The sequence below is a fragment of the Canis lupus genome, chromosome 1, assembly GCF_048164855.1.
Source record: "Canis lupus baileyi chromosome 1, mCanLup2.hap1, whole genome shotgun sequence".
In the NCBI taxonomy this organism is placed as follows: domain Eukaryota; kingdom Metazoa; phylum Chordata; class Mammalia; order Carnivora; family Canidae; genus Canis; species Canis lupus.
In genome coordinates this window covers 55,073,641-55,084,166 of record NC_132838.1, presented here as the reverse complement: position 1 = coordinate 55,084,166, position 10,526 = coordinate 55,073,641, and the positions used below count along the sequence as shown (strand labels likewise).

General features: G+C 49.5%; 1 protein-coding gene across 2 annotated transcripts; it reads left to right on the top strand.

Moving 5' to 3' along the window:
* Positions 1-246: 246 nt before the first annotated feature.
* Positions 247-9,926, top strand: TBXT (T-box transcription factor T). Of its 2 annotated transcripts, none has more exons than XM_072798620.1 (8): positions 247-631; positions 1,038-1,302; positions 2,009-2,143; positions 2,950-3,011; positions 3,132-3,193; positions 4,771-4,944; positions 6,237-6,366; positions 8,937-9,926. In XM_072798620.1, the coding sequence occupies exons 1-8, from the start codon at positions 426-428 to the stop codon at positions 9,208-9,210; spliced, it is 1,308 nt and encodes a 435-aa protein (XP_072654721.1). In that variant the 5' UTR covers positions 247-425; the 3' UTR covers positions 9,211-9,926. The 2 variants fall into 2 exon arrangements, with proteins under 2 accessions (XP_072654721.1, XP_072654648.1); XM_072798547.1 differs by having other exon boundaries at positions 4,768-4,944.
* The last annotated feature ends 600 nt before the right edge of the window (positions 9,927-10,526 follow it).

Below are 10,526 nucleotides of genomic sequence, written 5' to 3'. Positions count from 1 at the left end.
CGGGGCGCGCCGGGCCCGGCCCGGGATTTGCATGAAACAGGCGCGGGAGCCCATTGTGGGCCCCCGGGCGCCCCAGCCCGCCGGCCGGGTCTGAAGTGGCCGCGCGCGGCCAATGGGCAGCTGGCCCCGCACTTCAAAGGGCGCGCGGCCCAATCCGCCGGCCCCCTCCGCGGCCGCCGCCGCTCTATTTATGGGAGGGGACGAGGTTTCTCTCCCCAGAGACCTACTCCAGCCGTGCCTCGCGGGAGTTCAAGTGGAATAACCTCTCCCCCCACCCCTCCCCCGCCCCCTCCCCCCCAGATCGCCGTCCGCGCCCTCCTCCGCGGCCAGTGCTGGGGGCCCCGCGCCGTCAGACGGGGGTGAAGGTGGCCCTGCGGTAGCGAGTCGGGGCTCCGGGGGGCGGTGGGGAGGGGGCGGGCGGGAGGATGAGCTCCCCCGGCGCCGAGAGCGCGGGGAAGAGCCTGCAGTACCGAGTGGACCACCTGCTGAGCGCCGTGGAGAGCGAGCTGCAGGCGGGCAGCGAGAAGGGCGACCCCACGGAGCGCGAGCTGCGCGTGGGCCTGGAGGACAGCGAGCTGTGGCTGCGCTTCAAGGAGCTCACCAACGAGATGATCGTGACCAAGAACGGCAGGTAGGCGCGCCCAGGTGACCAAGAACGGCAGGTAGGCGCGCCCGGAGCTCGACTTGTGCCCAGCGCTCTGGGGGGACCTGGAGGAAAGTCTCCCGCGGTCCCAAGGAGTTCTCCCAGCGGGGGTCTTCTTGCTCCTTTCTGCTCGGCTGGGGAACGGAGCCCCGTGTCCCCTGATCGTCACTCTCTGGGTTTTCTGGGAGAAGTCTCGGGGACCCACGCCTTCCCTAGCGGAAACCCGAGGAGGAGGCCGTGGGAGACTGTGGAGACTTGGTGGGGAGGGTTCTGGGAAGGGGAGGCTGGAGGGCTTCTCTTTGCCCCCAAATGACATGCTTGTGTCCCAGGCTCTGTGCCTTGGGTGTAAGGACTCAGATCCGGGGTCCCCCTGCTGCATCCCCTCCCCTTGCAGGAGGATGTTCCCCGTCCTGAAGGTGAACGTGTCCGGCCTGGACCCCAACGCCATGTACTCGTTCTTGCTGGACTTCGTGGCGGCCGACAACCACCGCTGGAAGTACGTGAACGGAGAGTGGGTCCCAGGGGGCAAGCCCGAGCCCCAGGCGCCCAGCTGCGTCTACATCCACCCGGACTCGCCCAACTTCGGAGCTCACTGGATGAAGGCTCCCGTCTCCTTTAGCAAAGTCAAGCTCACCAACAAGCTCAACGGAGGGGGTCAGGTAGGTGTGCAGCTGCCCTCTGGGGCGGTGGGGCTGCTCGTTCAGAGGGGTGGGAGGTGACATCTGTCCCGGAGAAACTGCCACAGACTTCCTCAGTGAAGCCTTCCGTGTTGTTTATAGTCAACTGATGACCGTGACACCAAGGTCCTGAGCCCCAGGAAGGGTGCAGAGCTTCACCTTTGGAGACCCAAAGTCTCAGACTTTGGGCAAACTTTTGCATTCAAGCCTTCAGCTTCCCTAGAGTTAGAGAAAATATCAGCCTTGATCCTAAAGAATCGCTTTCATGCTAAATATGTGCCATCGTGTTCACTGCCTGGTCTGAACAGCCTTGTAAATTTGTCCTCTTCTAAGAGTGTCTTTACTGGGGGGTTTTTACTGGGAGACCCCATGTTCGAGCAAGGCGCCAACAAGCTCAGGCTTTTAAAGGTGTCTATAACCATCCTGGAAGCATTACAACATTATTATACCAGGTCAAAGGATTTCACGATGGGCATTCATTGCCTTTAATGGTGTGTAGCATCTCACATTCCTTTTCTTAAACCAGTCGTGGGAAGCGGCACCTGATGGGAAACCCACGAGCCTCAACAGTAAAGACACTTTCTCGTGAGCTACACTATTTTCTGCACCTTGGATGTATTTTTCTCTGCAATAGCAGGACAAATGGATGTTTTGTTATCTGAACGTCTCATTTGTGTGCCTCTCTCAGATCATGCTGAACTCCTTACACAAGTATGAGCCTCGGATCCACATAGTGAGAGTTGGGGGCGCACAGCGCATGATCACCAGCCACTGCTTCCCAGAGACCCAGTTCATAGCAGTGACTGCTTATCAGAACGAGGAGGTGAGCGGCAGGGTGGGCATCTGGGTGATGTTCCCTTGGAGGTCACAAAGAATGCGGACATCCTATGTGTTGGTATTCCTTAGATTGATAAGTTATGCCTTTTCAAATAATGTACTATGATCATAAAAATCGGGACAGAGGGGAGTAAAGTTTAAAAATAGTGCTTGTTCAAGCATTTTTCCTTTAATGCTCCGTAAACGTGTCTTAAACTAGAACCAACTACTAAATGCTCCAAGTGAAAATAACAAAATATTTAGGCTCAGTACTATGAGAATTTCTTGAGAACAAAATAAGTGAAAGAGGAAATCTTAGCAAATCTTTCGGAAGGGGGGCAACCCTCCAAAGCTGTTCAATATGAAGGGTCAGCGAGATACAAAATACCCTTCAGTGCCTGTAAATCTCTAAGTCTGACCCCAAAGTACAGACATTTTGTGAATAGCTGGTTGTCAGTGTTGAGCACCAACTGGAAGGAGCAAATCACCATTTCCTAAGCGGATCCAGGTTATGTTTTGAGCGATGTTTATTTGGTGTGTGCAGACAGGCTGTTGTCAGCAGCTGGTTTAAGTCACTGTGAGTTCTGCTCTGAAAAGCAGAATTTAAAAACTTCCATAAATGTACTATTCTTTGTGAAATATTACAATGACTCAGACATCTCAGACCAAACTAGAAAAATAGACCTGGAAAGAAGTCTGCTTATGTTTGAATATTTAAAGGGGGGTGCTGATGTTTCTCAATTTCTCGGGATGAAATTATAATCCTCTGGTTGATGGACAATGCCCCAGTAAATGTGATTTCTTGTTTTTCAGATCACGGCTCTTAAAATTAAATACAATCCATTTGCAAAAGCTTTCCTTGATGCAAAGGAAAGGTGAGAGAATTCTAACTCTACCCTTTGGGCAAAGACATACGCAGAAAGAGGAATTGTTGCTGCAAATACTGTTTTCTGAATGTTCTCCTCTTTTGACACCTCAATACACTTTTTTGACAGAAGTGATCACAAAGATATGATGGAAGAGCCTGGAGACAGCCAGCAATCTGGGTACTCCCAATGTACGGTTTGTTGCACTCTGTCCCTGCGTCCCTGGCTTCGGGGACTAGGCTTCTGAGAGCCAGAGCTGGGGATGTGGCTGACAGCACGTTTCTGAGTGTGGCTGGGGAGCAGACTACCCATGTGTATGAGGCACATGGGCCCGTGATGTTGGAGCAATGTCATTACTGGTCTTCAGCCTCTGCTCTACCTGGGGGTTGGGGATGCTCATGGGGCACTTGGGACTCTTGGCAGGGAAGTCAGGGGAGAATTTCCCCGGGGGAGGGGGGGCTCTTTTGTTTGGCTCTGAGGCAGCTCTAACAGTGTCTGGGTGGGATTATTGAGATCCTGGTGGGGGGTTAGACTCTGCTCTGTTGGGCAAGTGGAGAAGCCAGCTGGGGATAGCCACTTGGAGATGTCGTCTGTCTTTGTCAACGATGGCAGACTGAAGGACCACCTGTGGAAGGATGCGTATGTGCAGATGCGGTTCTCCCCTCAGCCCATCGTGGTTCTGGAAGTGGCCCAGGAACTCAGGCTGGTGTGGTGGGCATGGTGGCTTGTAGGATGGGGAAAGTCCACTAATTCCAGCTTCCTGTCGGAGTCCAATGAGCCAGAACAAAGTGGCGCAGATCTATGGAGTAGGGGTAGCCTCTCTTAGGAGGCAAAGTTTTGTGTAGCTCTCCTCTCTATGCAGGGAAGGGGCTTGGAATTTAACTGGCATGGTTGGGAGAGAAAAGTTAGCACTTGCTGCCACTTTCTGAGGCTGCGGGGACCAGCATGGCACATTCTGCTGACACTCGTTTTCTCTTCTATTTCTTCGTTAATCATCTTCTGGGCTAATTGAACAAACAGCTCTCCCAAGTGGCTCCTGGGCTGCGCTCACTTGGGCAAGTGATGGGGGTGGCGTGGGCAGGCTTTGTGGGCACACCCACACACATACTGTCTGAAGCGTTGTTAGTAGTTTGGAAACTATAGCCAGAGTAGTTGTCCTCATAGAGGTTGCTTTTCTGAATTAACAACAACAAACTTCAGAGCAGTGGATGGAGAAGAGATGGAGTGTGAGAGGCGCGCAGGGTAGTGTCAGAGTGATTTTCTGACTGATGTGCACGTGGGGAGAACGTGAGCCTAAAACAGAAGAAGAGCGGACGGGAGCTGTTACACTTCCAGCAAGGACTCGCTCCTTGTGCTGTGGTGGCAGGAGCAGGTGAAAGCAGGGCGGGGACACCCCATGCATGACTCACTCCGTGGGTCTCGAGCGCGTGTGGCTCTGAATTTCATCTCTCTATGTGTTTTCTTGCCCAGCAGTTAGGGCTTGGAAGCTGATGGGCCTGGGAAGATTCTGGGGGGTTTGAAGAAGCAGCAGGCGTTGGCTGAGGCTGGGGCCCCCCACTTCTTCTCAGGTGCCCTGTGGCTTCTCATGGGGAGTTGATGCCCAGATGCCTTAAGACTTGGACTGGGGACTCGGTGTAAGACACCAAGAGTCCTCACTTCATCGGGGACCCTCAGAAAGAGACACACGATTCCTGGTCTCAGCCCTCCTGCCCTTTAGATAATGGAGGTAATGAAACGCCCGTTACTCAGCATTCTTTTCTCACAGCAGGGGGTTGGCTCATCCCTGGAACCAGCACCCTGTGTCCACCTGCCACCCCCCACCCTCAGTTCGGAGGCCCCCTCTCACTTCCCTCCACGCACGGCTGTGAAAGGTACCCCGCCCTGAGGAACCACCGTCCATCCCCCTATCCCAGCCCTTACGCACATCGGAATAATTCTCCAAGTAAGTTCTAAGTCCAAGTGGGCCTGGGGTTTGGGGATGGATGGAAGACCACTGGTGGAACGGCATCTGTAGGATGGATTCCAGAGATCAGGGGAGGAGCACACACCCAAGCCAGTCCTTTCTTCATGCCCATGCTATTGCTGCTGGCTCAGCCAGCAAGACGTCCAGACAGTGGGCTGGTGGGCTCAATGTACTCAGTTACTCCTGGAGCTTTTTCTCTCCAGAACCGTGGGTCTATCTCTAGGGGCCCAGGTTTGGATATTTTATCAACTTCTCTAAAGCGATGATGTTGAGTCAGTCAGGTAGAAGGATTACTGGCTTACCTAGACCCACACATGATTTCCAGCGATTCTCCCGGGATCCACTAACTATGTTGCTCCAGGTGTGGTGCCTGGAGCAGCAGCAGCCTCACCTGGAAGCCAGCCTTGGCATACTGTGTCGGCAGGCTCCCCAGTGATCCTAACGGGAGCTTACAGGCTGCCGACCCAGGGCTAGACCATTAAGATCCCTTTACCTAACTTCCTCTGACACCACCTGTGCCCAGACTTAATTTTGTCTGGCTTTAAAAGGAGGAACATAGCTAATGAACACCATAAAACAATTAAGCAGTTAAAGCTGATTTGAAATGAAAGGAGCTTATTTGGTAAAGACATAGTTATTGGGTCTTGGTCAACCAGTGGCTAGACTCAGAGGCTCATATTTTAGTTTTGCCTGGAGTGATGGTTTCTAAAGTCTTTCAACTCTTATGAAATAATATTTTGGGAAAAGGCAGGTTAAAGTTGTATTTATTTTTATTTTTAAAGATAATTAATCCCCAATCAAGTGATCATAGGATACCATTTTTACAGAGCATCTATTGATCTGAAGATAAAGAAAAAGCTTGGGTTTACTGGAATATATTTTCAAAATATATACACAATATATAAATATTTGCCTTTGGTGACCAATTAAATAGACCAATGGATAGTCTTTTTTTTTAAAGATTTTTTTATTTATTAATTTGAGAGAGAGAGAGTACAAGTGAGGGGGGGAGGGGTAGAGGGAGAAGCAGACTCCATGCTGAGCAGGGAGCCGGACAAGGGGCTCAATCCCAGGATGCTGAGATCATGACCTGAGCCAAGATAGCCATGGATAGTCTGGATAGGCACCCTGGATAGTCTTCTGTTTCATATTCCATACCCATTTTGTTGGGTAGTGCCAGTGTTGGATAGTGCCAGTGGATGCTAATATTTCACTGCATTCTGTTATTCTTGGAAGACTCCCCACTAATGACGCTTTCTTATACCCCATAGCCTATTCTGACAATCCATCTGCATGTTTGTCCATGCTCCAATCCCATGACAGTTGGCCCAGCCTTGGGACGCCTGCCCACACCAGCATGCTCCCCATGAGCCACAGTGCCGGCCCACCCACCGGCTCTAGGTAACGTATGTCTGGACACAATGCATGCTCTCTTGGGACTGTGAGGGTGACTCATGCCATTTCCATCCGTTGGCTTTTATTCTGCACGTGTGGGTGGCTGGGCTGTTACTGTAGTTCTACCGCTAACCCGGGGATCCCAGGTTACAGGACTACGGTGTGTTACTGTTCTAGTCTGTCTTTTGGGAGGACCAGTGGCCCCCTCTGGGTGGCATGGATGAGGCTGGGTTGTAACAGTGAGAAGCCAGGGTCCCCATCCTGGCTCTGGCACTTACTAGTTCCTGTATAGGACAAGTCTCTTAAACTTGCTGAGCCTCATTTCTACAAGAAAAAAGATGCTATATAACCCCATCCTCAGCTTGTCTTTACAGAGTTGCTGGGGATAGCAGGTGAAATTTGAAGAAATGTTTCTAGAACCATTTTTTTCACAAGAGCTGTTAAATTAAAAAATATTTTATGTATTTATTCATGATATATGAATATATATACACACACACACACACACATACAGAGAGAGAGAGAGAGAGAGGCAGAAATACAGGCAGAGGGAGAAGTAGGCTCCATGTGGGACTTGCTCCCGGGTCTCTAGGATCACACCTGGGCTGAAGGCAGGTGCTAAACCACTGAGCCACCCAGGCTGCCCAAGAGCTGTTAAATTGAGGGAAAAATGTGTTGGCATTTTTTGTGGATACAGGATCAAAGTCCTTCACATATATGCTGGTAACTAGTAAAGAACAAGGAATATTTTATTATTAGCTTGAAAATAATATATAGGGAGATTGGCTTAAAAATCAAGCTGATTGCAAATGTATTGTGATTTTTCATGGGATTTTATAAAAAACTAAGACAAAGCTGAAAGTCAGCTCTCATTTTTTACTGAGGAAATAAGCTCAGAGATACTAAATCATTTAGCAAGTTGTTGGCTCGCAGCAGAGTGAGTCTGTAGACAAGTTATCTTGACTATGAGAGCATTGCAATTTATTGTATATAGAATACCAAAATATGCCTGAGATCTTAATTCTTTTATCTAGGAAACAATTACTTTATAACAGAATCTAATTGTCTACTTTAAAAAAAATAAAGCAAACAACGCACAAAGCAGCTGACCAATCAAGATCGGGAAGGTGGCTTAGAAATCTGTACATAAATGGACTAAACTGCAGGTTGCAAACTGCTGGTGGTGGAGACCCCACAGCCCCATGGCAGTCGCCTTTGGAACAGGCATCTCAGAGCTGTTTTTTTCTCTCTGCAAAATGGGGACAATAAACTATTTCATTCAACTTAGGCTTGTTTTCGAGGTCTGATACATCTGAAATACAAGACAGAGCTTGGTGAACAATACAGCACAATATGGAGTAAGGGAAAGATATTCGTTTATAGAAAGTCATTTTCTCAAAGCAATTTTGGCATGGTTGGATGCTGTTTAATCTGTGTTGCTCGAAGGACCTAATATCCCTTTCCTGCTTTCTTGGGAAACAGGCCCAAAACTGGGGCAGGTCAGGGTACCCTGACCCAGCCAGTAAAGGGCAGCACTGGGCTCTGTGTTGGGGTCTAGCTCTGGCTGCTCTTCTGCACTGCATCGAGCTGTCATGCACAGGACAGAGCGCAGAGGACCAGGCCTATTTCTATTTTGAGCATCTTTCTCTTTCTTTTTGTTTTCTCTTTCTTTCTTTCTTTCTTTCTTTCTTTCTTTCTTTCTTTCTTTCTTTCTTTCTTTCTTTCTTCTTTCTTTCTTTCTTTCTTTCTTTCTTCTTTCTTTCTTTCTTTCTTCTTTTCTTTCTTTCTTAGATTTTATTTGTTTATTCATGAACTCACCATTCATGAGTGGTTTAGCACCTGCCTTCAGCCCAGGATGTGATCCTAGAGACCCGGGATCAAGTCCCACGTCAGGCTCCCTGCATGGAGCCTGCTTCTCCCTCTGCCTATATCTCTGCCTCTGTCTCTCTCTCTCTCATGAATGAAACAAACATTCATTTGTTTATTCTCTGTGTTTATTCTCACACAGAGAGAGGCAGAGACATAGGCAGAGGGAGATGCAGGCTCCCTGCAGGGAGCCCAATACGGGACTGGATCCCAGGACCCCGGGATCACGACCTGAGCCAAAGGCAGACGCTCAACCACTGAGCCACCCAGGCGTCCTTTGAGCACCTTTCATACCTTAGTGTTCCCGGAGGGTGCTGTTTCCAAGGCAAGAACCCCAGCAGCTGGGTGGGACATGCTAATTAACACACACCTAAGTGTGTCCTGGGAAACATCCGACTCAGGGTATCTAAGGATTTGGGATCCAAACGTGGAGCCTGGAGTTGCTGGCAGAAAGAGCTGCTGGGGCTCTGGCAGGAGCTGTGTATATGTGCACAACCTTTACAGTCAGTGTCCCATCATTCAGTTTCCTGCTGATGGACAGGACAGTGACTTCCAGGTGCGGAGAAGGTGCCTTAGTAGCAGAGCAAAGGGCCTGTCTGGAAGACGCCCTCTAGGGCAGCGATCAGCAGGAGGACGCCTCGGTGTTTGGGTTTCGAGCCCCTCTCCAGGTCACTGATGGCCTGAGTGTCTCCGGTTTTGTTCCCTTTCAGCCAATACCCCAGCCTGTGGTCCGTGAGCAACGGCACCATCACGCCGGGAGCGCAGCCGGCCGGGATGTCCAACGGGCTGGGAGCGCAGTTCTTCCGGGGCTCCTCTGCGCACGGGGCGCCTCTCGGCCACACGGTCCCGGCTCCCTCGGCCTCCGGATCCCCGCTGTACGAGGGGGCCCCCACGGCCACAGACGTTCCCGACAGCCAGTACGACGCCTCGGCCCAAGCCCGCCTCATCGCCTCGTGGACGCCTGTGTCGCCGCCTTCCATGTAGCTGAGGCCTGTGTTATCCAAGACGCAGGACTTCTGGGTGTCTGGCTCAGTGGCCACGAGTGTGGATTTGATTGACCTCCCAGGTACAGAGTGGCAGCTCACGGGTCAAAGGAAGGAAATAGGCCTTGTCACCCTCCCTTTAAAATAAGACGAGGGACACCTGTTCTGCTGTTCCTCGAGAGTGCTGTGCACACCATCATCAACATCATCATCATCAGCAGCAGCAGCAGCAGCGGCAGCACTGGGGACGCTTCCTGTGCAGGTGAATTCAGCCTAGAAGCAATGCAGTTCATCAAACTTACCACGATTTACAATAAAAATTATTTGCTAGGGTCCAGAAACTTTTTGTTCGTTTCTTATGCAGCACATAGATGACTCGGCGCATCAGAATCCGTAAACTCCACCAGTCCTTGAACAAAAAAAAAAAAAAAAAAAAAGCACACTGGATTCTCTTTCTTGTTGTTTTGGAGTATTTTCCAGGCCCCTTATGGCAGGTGTCACAGTTGGAGTTGCGCTGTGAATCATCATATCATAGCCGAGGACAGCAGATTGTAGTTGAAATGCAGATTTTCCTGTTCTGTCCCCTAGAATGTTCGTTCTGAGCATAGATAGTTAATCTCTTGTATTGTTAAACGTATGATTGTTTATATTTTTCTTTTAAGTAGCCAAAGACAATCAGCAGGAAACATTTTCTGCACAATAAAGGCAATATCCAAATTTGGTTGGTCTAGTTATTATTCAGACTCCTCTTTTTTGGGGTGAGATTTTGTGATAGCTGGTGCAAAGACCTTGTCCCATAGGCCTTTGCACCAATCTACTGTGAACCTTGGTGCTTTATCCAGTGAGCTGCAGAACTGGAAGTGAAATCTGCATGTATTTACTCAATGCTGATTACCACAAAAATGCAAATAATGATAAATGATTTTTAAGAGTTTTGGGTAGTCAACACTGAATCGTGGATAATGACAGCACAGAACAGGAAAGATTAACATGCGACGTATACCCAATTCAAACAATTCAAGCAAAAGCACATAAAATGAATTGACAAAAAGTTACAGCTTATATGTTTGGACAAATAGTATTTATAAATGTATTTCCTGTTTGTATTCTCGCCAGAGAACCAGAATGCTGCTTGTTCTTGACTGAGACAATTTCTCCATCTAGTGGCTGAATCCTTATTTTGATGCTACTAGTTCCAGTTTTATTTTCAGAACCTCTGCTTGCTAAGAGTTACAGATGGCCAGTCCATTGGAGCTCGGCCTGTAAAGCGGAATTATGGATACACATGGTGTTATGGACGTTAGAGGTTAAGAGAAA

Bases quoted from the DNA above. Each gene is read 5' to 3' on its own strand.
- TBXT (XM_072798547.1), top strand. From the start codon at position 426: ATGAGCTCCCCCGGCGCCGAGAGCGCGGGGAAGAGCCTGCAGTACCGA. The intron at 1,303-2,008 runs GTAGGTGTGCAG...TGCCTCTCTCAG, and splicing joins AGCTCAACGGAGGGGGTCAG to ATCATGCTGAACTCCTTACA. The intron at 3,012-3,131 runs GTGAGAGAATTC...CTTTTTTGACAG, and splicing joins TTCCTTGATGCAAAGGAAAG to AAGTGATCACAAAGATATGA.